The sequence below is a fragment of the Ptychodera flava genome, chromosome 15 (genome assembly GCF_041260155.1).
Source record: "Ptychodera flava strain L36383 chromosome 15, AS_Pfla_20210202, whole genome shotgun sequence".
NCBI lineage: Eukaryota > Metazoa > Hemichordata > Enteropneusta > Ptychoderidae > Ptychodera > Ptychodera flava.
The window spans coordinates 23851792-23879484 of NC_091942.1; the positions used below are offsets into that span (position 1 = coordinate 23851792).

Sequence of the window (27693 nt, forward strand, 5' to 3'; positions counted from 1 at the left end):
GTGTTTGCAACCCAGGGAACGTAGAGTTTTGAACAACTTAAGGGTTGCATACCACGTGACTCGGAGGTCAGAAATGGAGCGGACAGACGACACTTATGCGTACTCGCAATCCGAAAGAACGCCACTGAACAGTGACCGCAGGTACAACAGAAACCAGTATGCTGATTTCCATGTAAGTTTATTTCCAAGCAATTTTTTCAGGCAAAAGGGGTTCAAAATTCAACTGACGAAAGAGCATATACTCCCATCCGCAGTTATCAAAGTAGCACCGTGGCGTTGTACAGATAGTTCATGCAGCTATGACCATTGTAACATAACACTCTTTTGCAAATGTTGTTTCGTATTTTACAGCACTCCTATTCGTTGAATTACCCCCGCACGGATTCTGAATTTTCAAACACCGATGATGGACTGTCAAACAGACGTGCCGTCGGGACCGGTTCCAGTTTCGAACGTGCCATGTCATGGGAGGGGAGTAAGGTAAGTATCCGAGTCTGCAACCAACTGACTGTGAGCTCATGATGTAAATGAAAGGCCAGCTAGCTGTCAGTGTCATGTCAGTCACGTGAATATTCGAAAGTTGTGGGCGTCAAAACAGCCCGTACCTTGATATTCGGGCAGATCCATCAGGTGATCGTAAGCTAAAAGCAAATTTACTATCAGAACGCACACGTAGGTCACTTTACATTACAGTTCGCTTATTGTACAACTTGGATACTTTGTTGTCCTCTTGAAAGTGTTCAGTTATGTACTTTGTCCAATTTTGGAATGTACCATACCACACTCTCTGCTTGTGTGAGTTTTTTATAATAAAGATTGATTGATTGATTGATTAACATATTATCTTTGTTGTCAAAGTTTTCATGACATTTTTCGGCATGACAACATGATCAGGAAGAATGAGAATACAGCAAGATGATAATAGTGTTGATATGTACAAGGAAGTTAATAACTTTATTATTTTATTTCAAGGGAGATTAAGTCCCATTGACAGGCTCCATAAAATATAAATGAGAAATATAAATACATAAAGTTCAATAAAACAATATGCAACACACAGGCGACTAATTATATGAAACCAGGAAAAATATCTACAAATTTAAGCATGACATTCTAGGCATCTGAAACTTTGATAGGATGAAGTGATATCAATTGCATGGTTTGAAATGCACAATTTATTTGAAATCACCATAGATCTTTGAAGAGCTCAGTACTTAAAAACATTGAGTTTACTAACTATGAGTCTGAAAACAGTGCAAGTTCTTGTAGTTCTCTGAGGAACATTAAAATTGATACAAAAAATGATTTTGGGACAATCATACCTATTATATTGACACATTTGTGTAAAAATATATTACGCCAAAGTAATTAAATTCTTTGTTTTGCGTCCACTCAAAATGGGAAAAGGTACGCGCCTAAGCAGCTGAAAAACACACACTAAAAAATTAACACAATGTAATTTCATTGCAGCAAATAAAAAATTGTAACAAAATTTTAGTTTCGAAAAGCTAAGCGGTCACGTCCTAAAATTTCCTATTATAATACATTGTGTGTGTTTTTCATGAAAACCTTAAAACCTACGCGGCTGGGGACGCAAAACAAAGAATTTAATTACTTTGGCCTTATCTAAAAATCGTCTCCGATAATAAAGAGGCAAAGGTTAAAATGCTGACACAATTCTTCATAATTATTTTGGCAGTAAGGATACTTTGTTTCAAAACAAAGGAACTTTATGAATTTCATTTGCACTCGCTCTATTTTGTCCTGTTGCTGTTTTTACTAAGGAGACTACACTACAGATGCATATTCTAAAATACTTCTTATATAAGCTGTGTACAGCTCAGAAGTTGATCACTTACTGACACAACTTTACTAATCCAACATGATTTTAATTTTTTTCATGTTATAACAGAACAACAGAACCTCCCCTTTTTTATTTGCTATTTGAATCCAATATTTTCAATATGTGAATTGCAGGTAACAGGATTCGACAGAGAGGAAGTAGGGTCCATGAAAGTCTTGTCAGCAAATTATGAGGTAAGATATACAGCCAGGGAAATGTTTCTCACTTTGTCATTTGAAACATAAGTCTGATATGTACTGATTTCAGGTCTATCCAGAAACACAAACCCAATATTTTCATTTGTCTATTAGGCATATATTTTCACATTGTGATGTCTGTACACATGGTTGCAGTCTTGGAACAAATTACAAGTAATCAGAGATAAACACAATTTCCTGAGTGAACATAATCAGGAAATGTCAACGTATCAAAGCAGAAGGTCCATTAACACTTTACCTCAAAGCATGCACGCTGTATGTGTTCAAGCATATTATAGTGTAGCATACTGTGAACAGCATATATACATACATGTACATTTGAATGTACATTTGTACCTGCCTACCTATAGATAGATAGACAGATAGATACATACAACCTACCTGTACCCACCCATATACATACATGCATGTGCATACACACATACACATACATACATGGCAGAAAATTGGATAATGTGCAAATTAAATAATTTTGCACTATTTAAATTTGTCTCCTACTTTGCACCAAGTTCAGAAAAGCTGTCAATTGTCTTCCTAACTGAAATGTATTTTTGTATCCCCAGAGTCTTGATTATGACCATGTAGAAAACACATTATTTATACAAGAAGAAGGTTTGAAAAGTGCAAGGGTAAGTTCAGGTCTAACCCATTGTCAACTGGATTTTATCCAGTACAAGGTATTCATATATTGACAGCAAATAATTTTGCACTTGACTGCTTGTTATTTGGTAATTATCCTCACATGGGATATGTAAATATGTACTTGTACAATGTTTTTGTTAAGGCCGGTACCCCGGTAAATGTTACCGGGGTTCCCCAGTGATATTACCGGGGTTCCCCAGTGAACACGCGAAGCGAAATCATGTTTCTGATGTTGATACTTTCATTCATATTCACGTACGTACGCATCGTAATAAAGTATGAATCTCAACGTGGTTTCCTTATCGCAACACTGTCCCTCGCGTCCTCTCACTTTACATACAACATTGTTGCACGCGAATGTTGCAATTTTGTTGCCACGGTTTCAGGCTTTCATGTCTTGCTGATGTGGCTGAGCTTGAGAAAACAGCGGGGAAAATATTGAGTACAGAGTTAGAGAGCAGCCGAACCGAATCAGCATACATCGTCATGCCGCGCAACTATTTGAAAACACTACACCGAAAGACGGATTAGGACAAAATTCAATTCAGCATTTCTTCAGAAAAGTTCAAAATGCCGCCGATTGTACACGGCCAAAACCGATATCAACGCAGCAGCCTGAGCACAACAGCGAGGTCGGACATGCAGCGAGTTCCCAATTATTAATACAGCCAAACGATGTGAATGTAGTCACCGACGCTTCATATCCAGACAAAACTCCTACAACGTCGTCTTTGGATGAAAGTGAACATGACACAGTGAGATTTGGTCCTTCGAATGGCAGCGATGCAACTCGGACCTCTACAGAAGGCTTTGCTGACGAACCGGCTCAAAAGAAACGCAAACAAGTGCATTGTTTCCAGAATTGCTGGCTTACGGACAAAACACTTTGTTATGACGAAGTGGTCGATCTTTTCTGGCTACGATATGATGATGAAAAGCGGGGCATGTATTGTTACTTATGCCGCAAACATGATACATCTCAACAGGGTTCATACGTCTGGAGCCGAGAATGTAGCATTCGCTACCGCCGAAATGTTGTCAGTAACCACGGCAAATCTGAAATGCATCTGTTGGCGAAGGAAAGGGAGTGTCTGCAACGGTATTCACAGTTTGAGCAAGAAATTCAGAAACGGAAAAGTGTTGAACATGAAGTCGTCATTGCTGCCTTCAAGTGCGCATGTTGGATTGCCGAAGAAGACATCGCAGTCAGTAAATATTCGTCGCTCATAGAACTTGTGTCACGTATTGGAGACGATCCTTTACACATGCGTCAGTTCGGGCATACCAGTTTCTCATCGGTCAGAGAAATGATAACCATCACAGGTGATGTTTTGGTTTCAAAATTGATAGAGCAGATCGGATTGAGTAACTTTGCATTGTTGATAGATGAAGTGACAGATATTACAGTATATCAGCAAGTCATCATGTACTTGAGATATTTACATGAAGGTCATATCAAAACTCAGTTCTATCGCGTCGAGCGTCTGAAGGAAAGCGCTACGGGTGCAAATTTGGCCGATCTTGTGAAAATAAGATTTCAGCGGGATAACATTGACCTGACCCAACTACAGTTTGTTGGATCTGACGGTGCAGCAAACATGACTGGTAAGAAGTCGGGGTTCGTTGCTCAAATGAAGAAAGAAAATCCTCACGTCGTGGGAATCTGGTGCGTTAATCACAGACTCGCGCTTTCAGTCGGCGACACAGTGAAATCGTTGCAATGGTTAAAACGCTATGAAGGAACGGTGCAACAAATAAACAAGCTGTTTGAATATTCACCCGAAAAGACCAGAAAGTTAGAGCAAATATCTGATCAGTATGAGGCAACGTTTTCCTCCGACAGGCGAAAGAAATTCGTTCGACCCGCCGCCACCCGATGGACTTCGCACGAACGAGCCAACGACGCAATCTATCACGGATACGAAGTTCTCCTTCAAACGCTGCATTATTTCACCGAAGAAGCTAGGGTTCCAGATGCTACCGCCGCGGGATTATACACTTTCTGTCGGAAATATATGTTTATCGGCACCGTTTACATCTTGCAGACTGTACTGCCGATCGTCGGAAAACTGGCGAGACTTGGCAGAAGGACGTGTTAGTGTTCAGCGAGGTCAAACCCCTCACACGTGCGGCGATCGATAAATTGACCACACTCAAGCAAACTCGCGAACCGACGCTCGAACTTCGCGCCGAGTTTGAGGGAAGCGGCCGATTCAGCGATGGAGAAATACAATTTACCGACAAGAATGATGCAAAACTTGACCAGTTTTATGACACACTGCTCACAGAATTGTGTGAGAATCTAGAGTCCCGCCTTGCTTTGACGCCGTTCCTCGAAGCATTTGAACTGTTTGATCCGTGTCGTTTCCCAGGTGTGAACGACAAACAGTACGGGAAAGACGAGATCTCCCTGTTATGTACACACTATGAACTTGACGAAGAGAAAACTCAAGATGAATGGTGCAATTTCCGGTACAAATTTGAATCACCGCCCATGTCTACAAAGACTACTGCTGGAGAGGTTTGCGAAGTTGTCGTGCAACAGAGAAATGTGCTCGGGGATGAGTATCCAAATTTGTGTAAACTTGCCGAACTAGCACTTCTCATTCCTATGTCTAACGCGTGGCCTGAGCGAGGAGCTTCCTGCTTAAAACGAATAAAATCGCGACTGCGAAACAGAATGAAAGGAGATTTGCTTCAGGCAATCATGACTATCGATCTTAATCATGGTGCTGGTGATGAGAATATCACTGATTCTGTTACAGCATGGCGAAATAAACCAAGACGTAACGTGTTCGGAACCGCACACCGTGAGGACATTCACGACAGTACAATGCAAAGTTTATCGGAACTGGTTGACAGTCTAACTGCAAGCATCGAGAGCTCATGAATCTTGTGTGTTACAATGATGAACAGGATGCAGACGAGGACAGTGTTGCAGATAAGAAAGAACAGTAAACAAATAAATAAGAACATTGACTGACTACAGTTTGATGGAAAAATTAAAGTTTAATCCATCCCTAATTTTCATGAATCAAAAGGATAAGTTGGCTGTCGTTTCAATGTGTTGGAGTGTGCTATGCATAATAAATGAATATTAATAATGATGTCATTGATTTTTTGCTCAAGCTGGATTGGGGTGGGGTGTCAACGTGTTACCTATGTTCCCCAGCCATTTACCTATGTTCCCCAGCCTTAGCAAAAACACTGGACATTGTACTATGTATTTCAAATGTTATTATTCTGGCTGACTTTTTCACCGTTTCCAATTTTCTTGTAGAGTTTAACGTGATGTGCTCTACCACAAGAGAAAATGAAATCCCTTTTACAGTTTCAATGGTTTCAAATAGGTGTAAAATGCTCAGATACTTATGTCATTTATAAAGAAACATATCAGAAAGGCTTTGAAAATAGTTTTGAGATGAGATGTTATTTGAAGTTTTGAGGTGAGGTGTTATTGCAAGTATGCAGTTCCTCATAAATGAAATTGACAAAGAGGAAGTAGGGAGCATGAAAGTCTTGAATTGCCAGTTATAGAATTCATTAAATAGTTGCTCTTAGACATGGCATTTAAGGTAGAACGCGCCTCGGGGACACAAATTTGGACTCTCAAACTTTTACAATTCTTTTCTGACATACAACTTGTGGGAGTTCATCTTACAGCTCGTGGTGTGAGAAAACTTTTTACTGGCTTCGAAAATTTATTTTTCTCCATAGAGTGAACACAGGGATGGTGGCCATTTTGAATTCTAAATATCGGTAAATCTTGAGAAGTTTGTTTCCCTAGTACCAAACTTTGCACGGTGACCCCTAATTTTTATTCTTGATTTTGAAAGGGAAAGATTCCTCAAGGAAAGTGTGAGCAAAAGTTTAAGTCTTTCACTTTTGAGGTGCGAACTACCTTAAGGTGGAATGCACCTTGAAGAAGAATAAAAATCACAGGTCACCATTTAAAGTTTGGTACCAGAAAAACAAATTACCAAATATTTACCGACATTTTAAAATCAAAAATAGCTACCTTCCCAGCGTAAACTTTTTTTGAAACAAAACTGTAAAAAGTTTTCTTACTCAAAGACCTTTCAAGTGACCCCTTCAAGTGGTAGACACGAACAGTTTTGAAAAACATTGAAAGTCCAAATGTCCACAACACATATTCTACCCTGAGTCGGTCCTAAACAGCAAAAATACAGTATATTTCATTTCCTCTTTCGTGTCATCTAACTATCTATTAGCTGTAATTATTATGTCATTATGTTATCAGCTTACGAATTCTTGACACCCTGTCATGTTTCTATTTGCATTTTGGGGGGAATCTCCAGTATTTGTGAAACTCATCAATCTTATCAATCTTATCAACTCCAGCTTCTCTCTCTCTTCCTTATTTCCTTATTCAGTCCGGACTTTATGAAATCCCTTTATAGCAGATTTCTCTTCTCCAGTCACACAAAAAACACACACACACAGACAGACAGACAGACAGACAGACAGATAGAGATATATATATATATATATATATATATATATATATATATATATATATATATATATATATATATATATATATATATATATATATATATGTATATATATATTGTGATTTGTCATCACAGAAGTCTTGTCAACCCTTTGTAATTTTATTACCTGTGTTCGAACAAATTGTATTGTAAGTCTGGTAAAGCAAATGTTAATTTTGAAAATGTATAATATACAGGAACCATGCAGGAAAACATGACAAATAATATAGTTTCCTTATTTCTTTACAGGTAGTGCAGTGCATGCAATTGAAGCGATGGATTGTCATGCTATTAATAGGTGTTCTCACAGCCTTGGTTGCATGCTTCATCAATATATGTATAGACCAGTTGTCATCATTCAAATATTCAACTATTAGACGCTGTATCCTTTGGAAATACTATCAGGTTCTGTTTTTCACTTCTATGAAGTTAAACCTGTATGCACATCAATACTAGTGGAAAGAGCAGCACCATGTCTTCTGCATTCTCGACAGGGCAAGTATTTTTAGCTACTATAGACTAGTAGTATGTCTATAGAAGCTATTAGTAAATGTTTTCCAGCTTCAGTCTATGGATGGATGGATATGTCTAGATGGATACAGTATGTTTAGATGGATATTTCTAGATTGATGTGAGGATGTCTCTCCACTAAAATAGCTTGATATTTGGTGTGTAGATGCGTCATGGATTTGCAACCAGACGCTATGTTTTCTTTAATAATGTTGTCATAAATATGCAAATGAGTTAAAACTCCCACATTTGGTCAAACATCTTAACTGCTGGTCAAACAGCTGTAATATTTGGTATACATTTCCCCAGTATTGACCTTATGCAGATTTTTACAAACTCTGATGAAATATGCTTGTTTGTATTTTTATGACAGTGTTTGTCATATTTAGTCAAAAACCTATTTAAAATGATTCTATACACTTTTTACAGGAGAACTGTAATTTGCTGATACATAAATTTTATTCTTCAAAAGTTATTTGAAGTGTATTGTCCTTAACATCTGTTTTAGTCACACAATACTGCAGGGACAAAGACTGTATGGAGCAACCATTTATGATATGGAATGGTTTCAATGCTCTCTTTGTTATGCTAGCTGCATTAATGGTTGTCTTTATTGCTGTAAGTATAGTTTCATATTCATCATATACTTTACTGTCATAGTTTTCAAGATGACTTCATCAAGTGTAGTTTTTCCAAAAAGTCAAACGTTTGATTTGTACCATTTTCAAGCCCACTAACCTCAACTGAGATGATGGAGGTGTTGTCACATTACGCGCAGGTACAAAATTTGCATAATCTGTATCAGATACCAGAGAAAAGAATTCCATTCAACGTATTTTACACAAGTACAGACTTAGTTGACAAACTAAATACTGTGTATATTAACAGGCCTTTGGGGTAGAACAAGAAATTATAGTTGACATTACAAACAAAAATAGTGACAAAATCATCCAAAGTTAGCATTACTGGCCCTTTAAGGTAGAACGCACCTCGGGGACAGACATTCGGACTCTCAAACTTTTACAATTCTCTTCTGATATACCACATGTGGGGGTTCATTTTAAAGCTCTTGGTGAAAGAAAACTTTTCACCGGCTTAGATTTTCGAAATTCGAAAATTTTTATTTTTCTCCATAGAGTTAACACAGGGATGGCGGCCATTTTGAATTTCTAATATCGGGAAATCTTGGTTAATTTGTTTCTCTAGTACCAAAATTTGCACGGTGACCCCCTATTTTTATTCTTGATTTTAAAAGAGAATGATTGAAAGATTCCTTGAGGAAAGTTAGAGCAAAAGTTTAAGTATTTCACTTTCGAGGTGCATACTACCTTAAGGAATGTCACGTCTCAAAAATGAAAGACTTAAACTTGTGTTCAAACTTTCATTAAGCAAACTTAAACCTTTCTGTTTCATGATCAAGAATAAAAATCGGGAGTGGCCATGCAAATTTTAGTACAAAGGAAACAAATTTCTTAATAGTTACCTATATTGTAAATTCAAAATGGCTGCCTTCCCTGTGTTATCTCGATTGGGGAAAATAAAATTCCCTATTTTCACAAAGCTAATGCAGTGGAAACTTTTTTTTTCCATAAGCTTCAAAACGAGTCCCCCACAAGTGGTGGGCCAAAAGAATATTATAAAAGTTTGATAGTCCTGATATCTGTGAATGGAATGTGGAAAGGTTGCTTTATAAAAGATAAGTTGTCTATCACTACGTATGTATATTTGCATAGAGTACACTCTCACAGACAAGAGTTTCAACTTGTTGTTATGCAGTACTACAATGAACAGAAATCATCCTAAATTTTTCTTTTTTTAATTTCTATTACAGCCAGTTGCTGCTGGGAGTGGTATACCTCAGATAAAATGTTACTTGAATGGTGTGAAAGTGCCTTATGTCGTCAGAATCAAAACTCTGATAACCAAAGTATTGGGAGTTACCTTATCAGTGGTGGGTGGCTTGTGTATAGGCAAGGTGAGTGGGTTGTTTTGATGACTCAGCAGAAATGAGATTGCCCTGTCACTTTCATGTTGTAAGCAAGATGACTTGAGAAAGAAGAAATGTTTTTAAAAAGTAGATAGGGATGAAAGTTCTGCTGATAATTTTGTTATCTATATATCTGATGATTACCCTGGAAAACAAAATCTACCTAGATCTAGAGCTGCAATAGACTGGTACGTGAATGATGTGGACTACATGGTTTCAATTTCACATTGTTTTGCTTAAACAGGCAAAACAGGTAAACAAAAACTCATGGAAATGTAATAGAGACCGAGGGAGAGTATCCGTATGTTTACACAGTGATAACTGTTTAATGAAAGGTTTATACTAGTCATGTACTACACAAATGAAATTTCAAATTTAATTCATAAAGTTTGAAAAAAATGAACGGTTTCTGTGAACTCTTTGAAGAGCACTGAATGTTACATTCAGATACTTCACCCCTGCAAAGGTTTGTCTCTGGGGCGGCGTTGTTGGCATTTTGTCATATTTTAAATGAGGTGAAATTGACACTTTGTTGTGGTTTTGTTTGCAGGAAGGACCAATGATACATTCTGGAGCTGTCATTGCAGCTGGTGTATCACAGGGAAAGTCTACGACATTCAAAGCTGATTGCAGGGTGAGCACAGATATGTACTATCTATGTACTAGTAAAGTATCCGAAACTCTAAATTATGAGGTTAATGTTGGGAAAGTATTTTGAACTCTCAATTATGTAAAGGTGAATGCATGTACGACCCTGTGAAGCTAATACCTCCATGAGGTTTGTCTACATCAAGTAGGAACCAGGAACCATGTTACACCATCTTTAGTGTTGTCACTACAGAGTCAATGACAAGAGACTTTGATGGTTTTTTGTACAGCCAAGCAGGAAAAAACAGACTGTTATATACTATCTTTAGGTGTGCCATTGTGTAACCAAAGCTAAGCCTGTAGATACTTGAACTGTAAACAATTTATGCTCTTTCGACACTCTGTACAAATGCAATAACAGTTTTGAATTAATTCTGCACTTGGCTCTCAATTTGCTGCCAAATCACATTGACTTTCAGGAGAATATTCATCTATTTTAACATATGTCAGATATTTGTTCCAAAATATTCATGAACAAGATTATAACTTAAGTGTAACAGAAGAATTTCAATAAAAGCCGTTGAAATGTGAAAGTATCAGTATCCAAAAGATCAGTCCAATTATTGTCATTGAAATTTTATTTTCCTTAAGGGTACCAACAAAAGTAACTATTTAATTACTATTCTGATCTTTTTATCAACCTGTCTAATCACATAGATGTTTCAAGATTTTCGCAAAGACACAGAAAAACGAGATTTTGTGTCTGGTGGAGCAGCTGCAGGTGTTTCAGCAGCTTTTGGAGCGACGGTTGGTGGTGTGTTGTTCAGTTTGGAAGAGGGTGCTAGCTTCTGGAACCAATCTTTAACATGGAGAATTGTGAGTACAAACATTGCCATCTAATGCAAGAAGCTAGCTATAATAGTATTTACAAAGACTATAGTGGGTTAGTATGATTTCTCATTATTATGTAAATATGAAAATTTTTAGCTACACACTTATTGACGTTTTGTAATCATGTACTGTGGATCATGCACTATGGAGGACTACCCACACTCTACTTACTTTTGTTTGTACTCTTTAAGGATTAACCTTGTGACAGAAGCAGTCACATTATTGATATTCCAGAGTTCGTCTTCTTTTTGTTTGTTGAAATACATTAATCTTCCTTGATATTTTACAACTGCTTTGATCATCATCCTGATTCAGTTTTGTGAGGGAACTGCATTGAAATTGAAACAAAGTTGGCTTCATACTGCACCAGTACATATGTGCAAGTAACTGATTTGTGATGGAATGCACAGTACTAGAGATTTCCCATAGTGCATCATGATTTGTACCAACGTAGATTCCCCTGTGAAGTCTACAATGTCTCCCATGTGTAGACAAATTCCTGGACTACCGGTAGTTGTAAAAATTCTGAAGACGTACTTTTAAGGACACCTTTCTTCTCAATTCCCATTTTAAAGGATTAAGAAAATTGTGTGTGATTGAGAGAGGAGATAGCATTTTTGTAAATTTTCCACTGGTTATGTCCTCAGCCATACAGAATAAAGTGATGGAAAGTAGGGAGGCTAGTTGCACCTGTTTTATGAATCAAAAGGATATTGATTTTTTCAAAATTGAAAAGACAAAAGAAATTTACATGCTAGCTCTTTTCAGAGAATGACCCCTTCAGTTGGTCATAACTTGCTTCCCAAAACTGTGACATTTGTAGTACCTGCAGAATGTGACTTTTATGGTAAATTGACGGTTTCTTTGAAATTTATACTACAATATTTCAACGTACTTTTGATAAATATAATTAATCAATTATCGTGAGACTTCACATTATTGCTTTTATACAGAACTGAAAAAGTTATAAGAAAACTAATGTCGTTGGTACAAATCAAACAGCATTGTGGGTAATTTATTGTACTGTGGAATGTATATAGACTTGGTTCAAGTCGGTGAATGAAAAAAAAAACATTTTATAATAGTTTCTCGTGTGTCTCTCCTATTTCGTACAAACATATTCGGAATTTGGCAGCCCATGCGAGGTTTTCCCATTGGTTTTCCCCGCCATTGAATGTATTACCTTTGAGTCTGCGCAGTGTAGTGAGTTAGTTTCTGCCGGATTCACCGACTTGGACTTCTTACAAAGTACCGGTGGCAAGACGGACTGTGTACATAGTGACGTCAAGCAAATACAAAATGATTGACAGCTCCAGCCATTATTCTGGCAAATAAGGAGAACGCATGCTAATACACCTCTGCATATATTGAAAACTTTGTCATCTCCATGTTGTGCAAAGCACAGTTAGGAGAGGTTCGATACATAGCGGCCGCCGCGTGGTATGCATACTACAGGGCGGCCGCTGTGTATCGAACCACACGTAACCGTGGTGCAAAGCCGGCTGCACTTTGACATCAAGTATGTTGAGCGATGGGCGAATAATGGCATCAAGTTCGTACATCGACCGCGTTTTACAACTGATCGGTTGACCGTCGCTAATCATGCAAGATTACCAAAGAAAGGTTGTTGAGAATTACATTGTGGGAAAAAATGTGTTCATCTGCGCACAAACCGGCAGCGGAAAATCACTGACATAGGAGTGAGTTTATGTGAGTTTTATGCACGTCTCGCTTCGGGTCAATAGGTAACTCCTCCCAATATCATGAATATGTAAAATTCAGTGATGTCATAATAAACACGTTGATAAAAACATCACCTCATGCATGATTTATAGCAACGCAATGCCAAGTCTGTGATTCCAGGTGAAACTCCCTGTATAGTGTTCACCCTACTCTTAGCGTCCACTCCACTCACGTGCTGTTTCACATAAAAGTAAAACACAAATCATGGCGTTCACTCCACTCAAACATTCACAAATCATAGACTTGAACCAAGTCTAGAATGTATATAGCTCATAATATATGGACATAACATACATTTTGTTACGTGTGTATGATTCACACTTGTAAGCCACTATTGTGGTATATTATATGGCAACATTCTTTTCAATACGAAGTTCCCGCACATACAGTACAGGTATTATGATGTATGCACATCATGCGTTGTTTATCATATGACAAAAATAGCTCCTGATATAAGTACATCAACATACCTCATCAAAATACTGACCAGAAACACCTCTGTTCTTGTGTTACAGTTCTTTGCCTCCATGGTGTCTACATTTACATTGAACTTTGTTCTAAGTTATTACTACGGTGAACCGTGGAAATTATCAAACCCTGGACTCGTGACCTTTGGAAAGTTTGAGGTGAGTCATGGCAGTTACTAATTTTGAAATCAGTGACGAGTTATGATATTGATGTTACATCCAGTAATTGTTTTAGAAAAGAGAGTTTTGGACTGTGTTCTCTTTGAAGAACTTGAATTCATTACAGTAATATTCAAGACTTTTGTTACAGTCATGAAAAAAACACAGAGAAGTTCACACCAGATAATTATAATAACAACTCTTTTTGATCAAAGCCTGTCAGATGGTTTTGTACTTCTCCAGTAGTGATGTGGTCATTTTGTAAGACAACGGATGAACATATTAAGAAGTAAGGGAATGTGTGGTATTTTAATTGAGAAAGTAGCAGGGTGGAATCGAAGAGTTTATTTTTTATCTTTCAGGGTCAAGCTTACTATGGATATGAAATTCCTATTTTTCTACTGATGGGAATTATTGGAGGTCTTCTAGGTGCGCTATTTAATGGAATTAATCAGAAACTCAGTGTTTTCAGATTGAGGTAAGTCCATCCTTTTTGATGAGTAATGTTTCCCCTTTGATGTCATCAGCAATTTCATGACAGGATGAACAAAGTGTGAACAAAGTGTAAGTTGCACATGTATCTATTAGCAAAGACTAGTGTGCACTCCTACATGCATTCCTACAACAATCTATGATTCAATGTCTTAATGCAATTTGAATGAATCAGAGGTTTGATATTTTTAATTGAAACTATGGTAAATTCCGTAGATTCTTACGTAATACAATTTATTTGTCTTAATTTTACAAATATTTTTCTTAGTTATTGTCACTTGTTTATGAATGATTTATTTCCTAGTTGTATGTTTTGTATAAATATATTAATACTTTTTAAAATTTTGCTGGAACTGTAATTAGGCACAATCTCATTCTTCCTAGTCAAATAAAATAAAAAAATAATATTATTGTCTTTATTCAAAATTCTCTGAATCTCATTTCAGCAAATACTTAATTCTGTACTTAATTTTGCTATCTCTCATGGAGCAATTATTGTTTTTTTCCCTTTCAGATATGTGTATATAAAATGGTACTGTGTAGTTGAAGCTGTGCTGGTTGCCATAGTGACCACAACTCTATGTTTCATCCTTATTTATTTTGTGGATGACTGTCACACAATAAGTCACAACTCCAGCCCTGAACCTCTTCAGGTGAGTCAGTAGTGCCATAAACATATTTTAACAACTGTCACATGACCAGTCACAATCCCAGCCCTGAACCTCTTCAGGTGAGTCTGAAGCCATTAAAATATTTAATGACTGTCACACCTGCAGCAATTCAAGTCCTGAACCTCTTTAGGAAATCAGATGATTTTTGACATCTGTCAAAGTTTGGAGTCATACAGGTGCGTGTTTGTATGGCTGTATCTGTTTTCAACTTGTGTCACATGACTGGTAGCTTGCCCCAGTCTACTGGAATGGGGCAACTTGTCAAGGACAGATCTATATGTGACACCTACAAGAAATAGGTTTGAAACAAAAATTGAAGTTATTGTCATCAGAAGCTGTTTTTTAAGATTTCAGTTACCTGATATTTGATATGGTTTTAAGTTTTTTCTGTTACCTGATATTTGATATGGTTTTAAGTTTTTTCTGTGTCATGTGGGCCATTCTTAATTAAATAGGAGTTTAACCCTTTGAGCACCAACATCAATTTTCTCACCTTTATAAAATATACCCTAGTCAATCTTTCTCTGAGTTTTGCCAAAATTTTGATCAAAAACTGTAGCCAATGGATCTCTGAGTTTTGCCAAAATTTTGATCAACAAGTCATCGTTGATGACACAGTCCCCACTTGTTAATGGGTACTTTGAATACAGGTCCTCAGAGAGGATAGAGTCCTCTTCATTAGGTCTGTGATAAAATTACTTTGAATAAATTCGCTTGATACATGTCTGAGTTGTAGTTCAGGACATGAAAAAATCGTAATAAAATGGCCACATGGTGGCCATATTGGATCGTATCACAAAACAAATCAATGTGCATATGTATGACATAGGTCAATGTCCTTGTACCAACTTTGATTAAAATCGGTTGAGATATGCCTGAGTTATGGCTTTGTACATGAAAAAATCATAACAAAATGGCCGCATAGCAGCCATATTGGATCGTATCACAAAACAAATTGACGTGCATATGTATGACATTGGTCAATCTCCTTGTACCAACTTTGAATAAATTCGCTGGATACATGTCTGAGTTATGGTTTTGGACATGAAAAAACGTAATAAAATGGCCACACGGTGGCCATATTGGATCATATCACAAAACAAATCAATGTGCATGTGTATGACATAGGTCAATGTCCTTGTACCAAGTTTGAATAAAATCGGTTGAGATATGCCTGAGTTATGGCTCTGTACATGAAAAATTGTAACAAAATGGCCGCATGGCGGCCATATTGGATCGTATCACCCACAAAATTGAAGTGCATATCTATGACATTGGTCAATGTCCTTGTACCAACTTTGAATAAAATCAGTTGAAACATGCCTGAGTTATGGCTCTGTACATGAAAAAATCGTAATAAAATGGCCGCCTGGCAGCCATATTGGATCGTATCACAAAACAAATTGACGTGCATATGTATAACATAGGTCAATGTCCTTGTACCAACTTTGAATAAAATCGATTGAGATATGTCTGAGTTATGGCTCTGTACATGAAAAAATCGTAACAAAATGGCTGCACAGCGGCCATATTGGATCGTATCACAAAAAAAATTGAAGTGCATATCTATGACATTGGTCAATGTCCTTGTACCAACTTTGAATAAAATCAGTTGAAACATGTCTGAGTTATGGCTCTGTACATGAAAAAAATCGTAATAAAATGGCCGCCTGGCAGCCATATTGGATCGTATCACAAAACAAATCGACGTGCATCTGTATGACATATGAAGTAATCCTTGTACCAACTTTGAATGAAATCGCTCCAGGCATCTCTGAGATATCTGCGTGAACGGACGGACGCACGGATGCACGCACGGACGCACACACGCACGGACATGACCAAACCTATAAGTCCCCCCGGACGGTGTCCGTGGGGATTAAAAACTGTAGCCAATGGAATATGGTGTCCATTCGATCCAAAATTATCAACAAATTTCAGAAAAATTCATAAAAATTGGTAAAATGTGGCAGATAGATGCTGTAAGCTTCTTTTTATTTGCCCATTGGTCCTCTATTGAGTTATAAATAAACCTTCATTATACTGTGAAAACTGATGAATGTAACATTTTCCTTTCCAGTTTTTCTGTGGAGATGGCGAGTACAGTGCCACAGCTACTTTAACTTTCAACACTCCAGAAGCTGCTTTGAAAAGTTTATTCCATGATCCAATGGGCAAGTAACACAAAACATTTACATTATATTGATCACCTACAATGATACCTGCATACTTTCTCTACTTTTGTTTACACGGATTTGCACCTCCTCCACAAATACCCACTGATTTATTAAACGGAAAGTTATAGGACCTTGGGCACACAATAGGGGGATTAATGATGATGCAGCCATTGCATACACTGGGTGGGAGTTTTCAAATCTCATAGCATTGCTTTGACCGTGTGATAAATTTGACTAATCATGATTGGCACTTTCATGACATATGCAAAGAGGGTCAAATGGTGGTACAGGGAAACATGTTTTGAAATGTACATTCTCTGACAAAAACGGAGCATTTTTTCAGTTTGTTTTCGACTAAAGTCTGTGAAGTCGCTATATATTCACAGACATTATAGCAAGATTCAATGACAATGAACGCCTGAAACATGGCAAATTATGGGATTCTGGGATCAAACACGGCATGTCCGATCAGTAGCGTGGCTTTTTTACATTTGCATAGATTTACGATAATCCGGCTTTTATAGGGAAAGCACCTGTTTAACACAAAGACATGTATGAACCAACTGGAAGCAAACATCAGGGTTAGCGGTAGGATTTTCAAATTAGTAGCCACACTTACTCAGTGTGGCTAATTGGTCCTAATTTTATTAGCCACACGCAACTTTCATTAGCCACACATACTAATGCTGGTAGAAACATGCTTCAGTCTTCAAGTTTTGATGTGATACATTCATAAATGCATACACACACACACACACACACACACACATATATATATATAATCAGTGTTCGCGGTAACTTTTTCTCCTCGCGTACGGCATACGCATTAGTCTGCTAAAATTGCGTAATGGCTGTATTTGAGTGCGTAATTTCACTTCCGCACTCGATCGATGAAAAAACTGACTGCAAAATACAAAATGTGCCGTTCAATAAACCTACAATACATATTCTGATTGAACGATGTAAGATTATTTCAATAGAAACAGTTGAACGAACTACTTGAACAGCGGCTGTGTTTCAAACATGCTGAAACATAACAGCGAAGGTATACATACAACCGTCAAAACATATCGGGCAACCAAAAGTTTACAGTTATTGCAGCTTATCCAGGTTTGATATGCCTTTTGACAGCGGATTCCTGTACATCGGCCGAACCACGGGTAAATACATTCCGCTTTCCATTTTTCACATAATTGGTAGTAAAGCAGTGTTTTGTTGTTGATTACATCAAAACATAACCGTGGATATTCAGTATTCCACTGCTCCGAAGCCTGCGTGTGGCTGTGGACGGGATTTTTTGGTAACGGAGCATCTTTATCACGGCTCACGGTTTCACTATGGCGCTGATTCCCTGTTGTTGTATCGGCGATAACAGGACAATATGTCGTGGATTCCGACATGGGTTCAATTTCACTGCGCTTCTCCGTGTTCTCCATGTTGGGTTGCCCGGTAGTGTCTTTCGATTGACCCTCTGAATCATTTTTTCACGGACTCGTGGAGCAAAGTTGAAAGAAAATAGAGTTGTTTGCTTCGACGGCATGCTGCATGTGTGCTTTGATCAAATTTTGGGACAGTGAGACGCGATGAGAGTGCACAGTTGGCATTTAATTTGTTGCAACATTTCTGTCAATCACTCACTTTGTGTTATAAGTTTCAGAAACTATCACTCGCCTGAAAATTAGCAACGTAATTCATAGGCACAGCTGACATGATAACGTGCCTTTGAACTACGATGCCGATTTTTCAGACCACGCCCAGAGAATCCGAAACTTTCCACACAAAATGAGTGATTGACAGAAATGTTGCAACAAATTTAATGTCAAACGGGCACTCATCTCGTCTGGTTGTCGCCTAAGCTCAGTCGCGGGGAGTGCTTTCGGAAACATTTTTACTGTTTTCCTTTGCGTATAGAAAACGCATAACAATGAAAAAAATGCGTAGAAAGTCAATTTCAATGCGTAAATACGCACGTTTTTTGCGTAAACGCGAACTCTGATATATATATATATATATATATATATATATATATATATATATATTATATATATATATATATATATATATATATATATATATATATATATATATATATATATATATATATTTCTTTTTTCACTGCAAAGGCTACACAGACAGTAGACATGATCTTTAAGTAAACTAAACATTTGTAAAAACACATTCAGAGACACACAAGACCTTATAAACATTTTTCAAGAACAGTCAAATCATCATTATGTGATTTGGGAAAATTGTTTGAACTCAGACCAAAATAAAAATGAAAAAGAGTAAAATATTGATGAACATGTTACATCCTCATCTATATATACTCTTTTGTTGTTGATTTTGCAAAACCTGTATTGCACTTTATGATCAAGATCCCTAATTGGGATAGGATTTCAATAAAGGCTTACTTCACTTTACTTTACATGCCTACCCTAGTTAAACCCTGATACAGAAAGGTGATGAGCGTATAATAGATCATAATACAGTTAGTAAAATTACTTTTCCGATCAGAAAAACTATTAAGAGGTGTTACAACAATGAGACATTGAAGTTCCAGCGACTGAATCGTTAGGAAAATGGCACGTTTTGCCAGTACCTTCATGAATCTGTGTCCCTCCGTACCCCCGTTACCTAAATAGAATAGTCCCACTCCGCACATCCGCTATTGTTATTCTCACTCAAGGCCACGATGCGAGGTTGGCTTTCCTTCTCCAAATATGCAATTTCATTTGTTTGACGCTATATCCTTTCATCAGTGAAGAGTTTTTACCGGTAACTATTACAACTTTCACTGCTATGTCGTTGTTTTCACAAGATGTAGACCGTTTGATATTGCAATGTCGACTTGCTTTTATGTGCAGTCAATGCACATGCCACGCCAGTTAGTTTACGGTTCACACTATGCGTTGATCGACAGCATACACGACGTCTTTGTTTCACGTTTACTTTTTACAAGTTATGATTAATGTGGAAATTTCACTAAAATGTCGCTGATCCAGGATTGTGTAATCAGTTTGATTTGATACTCCGATATGAAATACTGTGTCAATAAAGCTCGGAATCGTCGCTGAGTTTTGCTGCTTTTGGCTATGGTTGTCTATCTCAGTATCAACGTGATCGGAATGCCAGTTCATGGAGATCGAGATCGCGAGAATGTAATTGTAACTGTTTTCTGTATTTTGTCTTCCTTTACAATTTCAAGTAAGTGCTTTAAATAAAGAGTTTTTATGTTGTCTTTAGCATATCAGTGGAAAAGCATTAAGATTTGGACTGTTTAGTTTTATCATCAGCTGTCGCCACGCTTTTGAGATCGTGGCGATTGCCGATGGGTTTTTGTTCGCCACAAACAAGTTTTAGTCGCATTTTGCGACTGTGGCGACCTCTACCGCGAACCCTGAACATGCTTTATGTAAAACTGCCCTCACAAGTTCCTTACCATCCTCATGTCTTCTCATCACTCACAATATACGGCAACTGATACAAATAAAAAGTGAAAAAGTGATTATCTCCCTTTCGGAGGTTGAAAAACAATGCATGAAGTGTATTGCCATTCATCTTTGAAAAGTGTTGCAGAGAATGCTGGGGAAAGATTTATTTTTCCGACGTGCAGTCAAATAATGTTGATGGTTTGATGTAAGCATGTGGTTAAAAAATGCTTCCCCATATGAGTATAAACATTCCACAAAACTATGCAATTAAATGGCACATGAAGTGAAAATTTGTTTCTATCCATCAACAAAACATTAAAATCCCCACACTTCCTAGGTTATTCTATTAAACTCATGAATATTTCCGTATTGTATTGGTTTTACAGGTGCATACAAACCTATGACGGTTGGCCTTTTCTTTTTGGTTTATTTTTTCCTGGCGTGCTGGACGTACGGCCTGAGTGTTCCCAGTGGTTTGTTTATTCCTAGTCTGCTGACTGGTGCGGCATGGGGCAGACTTGTCGGAATGTTTGTCCACAGTTATGTCCCAGGGGTAAGTCAACAAAGAAGAAAATTCACATCAGTGTAATTGCAAATCTGCTACTTGTTTCTGTCACTGTCAACAGTTTGGTTTACATGTACATGTATGAGTACCTTGTACCCAAGAAACTGATAAATTCATGGTTTCTGTGCTGTATATAGTGTTCACACTGAAATTTCTCAATGTCATGTTCTCATTAGAAAAATATGGGCTTGCTCATGGTAGTAATAAGCTGGTCCTTAGATACTTTTCAAAATAAATGAAAAGAAATACAGACCAAGAATTCAGGTGTTTATTGTCTTTCTATATCAGTCCTTTTCAGACCCTGGTAAATATGCCCTGATTGGTGCTGCCGCCCAGCTAGGTAAGTTACCTAGTAAAGTTAGGCAAATGAGAAGTTAGGCAAATGTGAGGTTAGGCAAAATTTCATCGATAGTATCATTCCTGCAGGGAAATAATGTTATTATAAAAATATTTATTAGGTAATTATACAGCATAGAGAATACTTTTCTGTGCACTTTTGGCCAAAGTTGATATTTGTTAACACTGTACCAGCATGTAGGATATCCGCAAAGTTTAAAATATTAAACTCAAAAGGGCAATTCAGAATGTCAACCATATTCAGTGTTATTTTGATTATTCAAAAATTTGAACCGATAATGAGACCACTGGTAAATATTGGATGACAAGTATCTTATCAAATAAATAATTCACAGATTTATTGTCATAATCGCGGGATATTGATAGTTTTAAGTATAACAGTGGAAAAAAGGTTTCCAATTGCACAGTTTTGGTGTGTAAATTTCCACTCTTTCTCTTTATATATTGAAGTTATTTAAGTAATATGTCTTGTGTTGTAATTTGTATAGGTGGCATAGTTCGTATGACAATCAGCCTGACTGTGATTCTAATCGAAGCCACGGGTGATGTGACGTATGGTCTGCCATTAATGCTAGTGCTGATGTTAGCCAAGTGGGTTGGAGATTACTTCAACATGGTCAGTCTTTAATATTGTGTGCACTACTCACAAATACTGATGGAAGTTTCCATCTGTGATGATAACAAAACTGGAAGAAACCCCTCAATGATTAGGCTAGTCAGGGCATTTGTGTGATTGCAAGACGTTGGATAGAGTTAAATGTTTCAGCATAATGAAGGGATGTGTAAGTTAAGACCATAGACAAGTTGAGGTAGTCTGGGCCTCAAAATTTAGAGACTTAAAACTTGATCAAACTTTCCCAAAGGAAACTTGAAACCATCCCCTTTTGAAATCAAAAATCAAATCAAGGGTAAATGTGCAAAATTTGGTACTAGAGAAACAAATTACCTTAATAATTCTGCTATTGATTCATGAAATTCAAAATGACCATGTGATCTCTATAGGGATAAATCAAGTTTTCAATATTAAAAAAAAATAAAACTTTGAAAACCTTACTTACTTCAAGAGCTTCAATAGAATAGGCCAATAGAGTATTGTAAACATTTGATACTTAGACTGAATATCTGTCCTGCTGTGCATTCTACCTGAAATGCCAATTTACAGGGGATTCAATGGTGAAATTATAAGATTCTTAGATGTATGATTATAAACAGGATCACTATTATCCATGCATTCACTCCAGGTAGCTAAACTTATTATGAGTCACGGCAACAGGCTGAGCTGGGTAGAATAGTAGAAGTCAAAATTATATAACATTACAGTTTCCTCACCAATGGAAAAACATTGATTGAACTGAAAGGAATTACTCATCATAGTATCGGTTTATTGTTATGGGCAGGAAGCTGTGACTATAGTTACTAGTATGCACTTTGGTTAGACACAACTTGTCGCTTCTACATCCAGTTATTACCAGAATGCCTTCAGATGTTGACCATGTCCAAAATTGACCAATGTATATAAAATATGTAACTGCATTAAGTATTGGCTTACATGTACCTTCGACATTTGTGTTGTTGCAGGGTTTATATGACATCCATATTCATTTACAAAGTGTTCCGTTGCTGGGATGGGATCCCCCATCCATGGGCCATGGCATATCAGCTCAGTAAGTAACATGATATTACCTTCACTGTGTGTCCGTGATCTATGGCACTGAAGCATGGATCTCTCTGTTAATAAACCTAATGCCAGCACCAGTTCAATCCCTTTGTTTAGGGTTATGGTGGTCCATAGGAGAGGATAGGTAAAATGAATACAGGGGAAAGAAAAGGCTGAACACAGATATGGAGCATGTTCTTCTGTGCATTGACAGTATTGGTATTGGCAGAGTCCTAACATTTACTTACCCCTGGCAAAATAATGAAATATTCCCTCACTGTGAAAATTATTGAGAGTGTTTCAGTTCAGTTTGTCGAGGACTTTACTGCCAAAATTCACAACTCAAATCTTCCAAAAATGAAATGTTGTTCAGTGTGAAAATTGTTGACATCATGCACTTATACAATTTTAAGAAGTCAATCTGTTTCAAAGGTTCATGGTATTATGTTCTGTGGTTTTTATGCATGTACCACTCTTTGGATATCTTTTTGCAGGACAAGCCATCAAAATTTTTTATTTGTATTTCTGTAGATGATTGGAAAACACACTTTGACTAGTTTATTGCAACAGTTGAATTATATATACACCTGAAAATATACATGTTTTACCGATCATGGTAATGATGTTATTCAGCTGTGTTTTTTATTTATACTTTTCTCAACAGTGATGTGATGAGCTCACCCGTAGTAACACTGAACACAATTGAGAATGTTGGCAAGATAGTGGATGTTCTGTCCCGTCCTGAAAGTAATCATAACGGATTCCCAGTGGTTGATCCAAATGAGACGGTAAGGCTGTCCTTTCAAAAAGAGTTGCTGAAGACTAAGTTGCCTATTCAATGACATTGCAGCAAGATCTTCATTGCTATTATATTTCCAGTTATGTAATAAATCACTGATTTGATCCCCTCCTTTATTCAAGAGAGACATAGAGAAAGTTATTTTGCTCTGGTCTTATCACTGTACAGATTTACTAATTTTAACTTTAATGTGCTTTTCCAAACTTTTTCTTCCTAAAATACGTCACAAAATGTATTCAAAAAGATAAGAGGTTTCTGTTTCGTTGTTATATGTCCTATTTAGCACCCATTTAGTCTCCCAGCAGTTGTTGACACCATTTTCAACAATGAGTTGAGTCATACTTGCGTTTAAAATAAAAGAGTTGATATGTACACAGATTCAAAATTCATCAATGAATGCTTACGAAGTGAAAACATACAATTAGTACATACGTACCACAGTTTACTTGAATCAGAGTGCATGCTCACTACCACTGCCGGTATTTGCTCTGCAGTGCAAATATCGTAAACATTATACCTTTACCTTATGTTAATGAGCACAGGTAACTGGGACTATTTTTGTTCGTAAACAACTATTATTTTGTAAACAAACCAAAAATGGTCTTCTGTGAGCTATACTACTGAGCATGAAAAATAACTTTTTGGCTGGGAAGATTTCATGGCCCCATAGCTACGACAAAGCTTACAATATGATGAGTCTTTAATGAAAACATAGGTTACTTTGCACAGCTCTTTCCTACCTGTGATGTCCATAAAAGGCTTGAGTGAGAAGTTTCCACAAATACACAGGCCTGTCATCCGCAAACAAGTGAATAAAAATGACCAATCAGAATCAGGGGATGTGGCTCAATTAGCCAATGAACATTCAATGACATCATTGTTGATCAAACCTCATTACAAAAATAGGAATTCTATAACTATCATTCCACCAAACTTCAGATAATGAAACCGGCATCACTTTTCATGTGTTTTTCTGTTGTAACATACGTAAACATAACACTGCAAGTGCTCTATACTCTGGGTATGTGAACTCAGGCTTGCGATGTATTCTTCTGTCCCCACACAAGCTAGGCTCTCATTTGGAATGGAAACAGAATATGCTGCAAGCCCCTGTGCAAGTATACTGGCATACAGCTTGATTGCACTCTTTTTCCATAGGGTTCTGTCTGAATTGTTATTTCTGGTTTTGTTATCAGACTGACAGGAGCTATGGGACTTACCGAGGTCTTATTCTCAGATCTCAACTCATTGTTCTATTGAAAAGAGAGGTAAGCAGTCATCAGCTTAAATCATTTCAAGTTTATCTTGTTCAGTTGAATTCAATGTGCAACCAGTTAAATGTGCCGAACACAATGGAAACATATTGAATAAATAAACAAATGAATAAATAAATAATACAGTGAAAAGATCACAAGAGTCCATAAGGATATTGTAGAAAATCAGGTTTTATTTGAAGGAGTCTGATTCACTATACAGCTGAGTGATGTAGAAAGCACTTTATTTAACGTCCCTATTTCTGTTAAGACAGTGGATGCACTACAAAAAATGCTTGACGTTGTGAGTTACAAGAAATATTCTGTTGGCATCTTTTAAATTACTTGTAGTCTTGAAAATCATCCTTAAATTTGCCTCACACTGAGTTCACTTTGCCAATTTCAGACTACTTTCATACCTGTGTAGTTTATACATTTACATTTTGTGAAGTATAACAATAAATCATACATCTTTTATTTTGCAAAACAGGTGTTCAAGGAGACTGTTGGATTGACCAATTTACGCCATCGCATCAAACTGAAAGACTTCCACGATGAGTATCCCAGATACCCCAGCATCAATGACATTGAAGTCAAATCTGCACACAAACAATATCATATTGATTTGAGACCTTTTATGAACCCAACTCCATACACAGTATCACAGGTACAGGTTGCCTTGGTTACTTCTTTGATCTCTTTTGCCCTTTGACCATTTGGTTGCATAATTCTCAGTACATTAAATATGATTTTACCCCCTAAGTGAGTCAAAAAAGTCAAACGCCGTTGACAATATCTTCAGTATGTCAGATTTCTTCATGTAAAACACATAAAAACTAAAGCCAAAGTAAAATTTTAGTTTATACAGGAATTTCATGCTAGAAATGCTTAAAAAGATGAAAAAGTACATAAGTTTAGCTATCTTCACAAACAAACAGAACTTTTTGCCATGACAGCAATTACATCAGTGTTAAAAGTAAAGGATTATTGAAAATGTCAATGTTTTATCCTATTCCAGAATTCCTCACTTCCAAGAATCTTTCATCTGTTCCGTGGTCTCGGTTTGCGGCATCTTGTTGTTGTTGATGACCATAATCAGGTAAAATTGTCACTATTTTTATGTTCTAAATATCAGTAAATAAGACCATCATAAATATTCAGTCTTGATTTATAATAATTGTTAACTTTTGCTATTTCCAAAACAATATCAGATTGTTGATCATAAAGTAATCCCTTTTCTTCCAATTTTGAAGATCTTTTTATTTTCTGACTTTGACATCTGTAAAATGATCATAAAGTCCAGTTCAAAACAACAAACAATAACAAGTGTGACTTTGATATTTTAACCTGTTCACCCCTGCGATTGCCAGTATACAGGTCAACAATCACCATTTGATCACAGTTGGTTGGGCCAAACCATTGTGGCAAAAGGGTTGAAAAAAGACAGCCATGTTCTGAGTCTATAGTCATTGAACAGATCTGACTCATAGGATATAATACTGCAAGTTCACTAACAAAGGGGCATATTTTCAAACTTCAACTTTGCTAAAGTGAACTATCACCTCTTGTGTGAGATAGAGAACGAAATTACGTAACAAACCTTTCCTCATTCCAGGCATTTTATATCAGTCAAAAACAATAAACTGAATATTAATAAATGTCAAAAGATTATCATGTACAGATTATAGTGTACAGTCTATGGGTATCCCAAGGCAATCTGTGTGGAGAACAAAGTTTTAATTTCAATGGACTCTCTAGCATTTTTTTAGAGTTATGTGCCATGTGTTTGTATAGAGCTCTATTGTAGAGCTCATATCTGACATGATACATTTTAAAGTATTCTTTCTTTCCTCTGAAAATCTGTGTTTCAGGTTGTTGGCATGGTAACACGTAAGGACCTTGCAAGATACAGGTCATTCCATCATCATGGCAGACTCAAACTTGAAGAACTCAACATTTCACATACCATGTGAAAAACTTGACATTTCACATACCATGTGAAAAACTCAACATTTCACATACCATGTGAAAAACTCAACATTTCACATACCATGTGAAAAACTCAACATTTCACGTACCATGTGAAGAACTCCACATTTCACATACCATGTGAAGAACTCTACATTTCACATACCATGTGAAGAACTCAACATATCACATACCATGTGAAGAACTAGGACACTAAATCATTATAGCTCACTGTAGTATATTTTGTTTTGATACAGCTCAGGATAAAAGTATGACTTAAGCTGTGGTGAAACTTGCATGTAGCTGTAAAAAGTTCAACTTAAAATTATGAGAAAATTTGTTCTGTGTGATACACCTTTTCTCATAAAATTTTGAAGGCTTCATTTCCTTTGAAGTTATATTACCATAGATACAGATAAAGGCTTGTTTTGGCTTGCATTACAGCTTGTGTTATTGCCACTGAAGCATGGTTTTGATTCAATCAAGGGTAGAAATATAAATCTATGATTTCTCTCAAGGTAGTATGTGCCTCGAAAGTGAAAGACTTTCATTAAAACTTTCCTCAAGGAATCTTTGAACTATACTCCTTCAAAATCAGGAACAAAAATCAGGGGTCACCATGCAAATTTTTATATTAGAGTCCCCACGGACACGGTCCGGGGGGACTTATAGGTTTGGTCATGTCCGTGCGTGCGTGTGTGCGTGCGTGTGTCCGTGTGTGCGTCCGTCCGTTCACGCAGATATCTCAGACATGCCCCGGT

At 37.0% G+C, this 27693-nt stretch overlaps 1 protein-coding gene across 1 annotated transcript; it reads left to right on the forward strand.

Moving 5' to 3' along the window:
• Positions 1-35: 35 nt before the first annotated feature.
• LOC139151607 (H(+)/Cl(-) exchange transporter 7-like) lies at positions 36-27572 on the forward strand. Its single transcript, XM_070724520.1, has 22 exons — positions 36-172; positions 352-480; positions 1978-2037; positions 2625-2690; positions 7467-7599; positions 8236-8345; positions 9559-9702; positions 10265-10348; positions 11020-11178; positions 13452-13562; positions 13925-14040; positions 14569-14707; positions 16806-16899; positions 20720-20886; positions 21187-21238; positions 21744-21871; positions 22834-22919; positions 23577-23700; positions 24908-24979; positions 25455-25631; positions 25983-26063; positions 26836-27572. The coding sequence occupies exons 1-22, from the start codon at positions 74-76 to the stop codon at positions 26935-26937; spliced, it is 2433 nt and encodes an 810-aa protein (XP_070580621.1). The 5' UTR covers positions 36-73; the 3' UTR covers positions 26938-27572.
• The last annotated feature ends 121 nt before the right edge of the window (positions 27573-27693 follow it).

Bases quoted from the DNA above. Each gene is read 5' to 3' on its own strand.
- LOC139151607 (XM_070724520.1), top strand. From the start codon at position 74: ATGGAGCGGACAGACGACACTTATGCGTACTCGCAATCCGAAAGAACG. The intron at 173-351 runs GTAAGTTTATTT...CGTATTTTACAG, and splicing joins ACCAGTATGCTGATTTCCAT to CACTCCTATTCGTTGAATTA. The intron at 25,632-25,982 runs GTACAGGTTGCC...ATCCTATTCCAG, and splicing joins CTCCATACACAGTATCACAG to AATTCCTCACTTCCAAGAAT.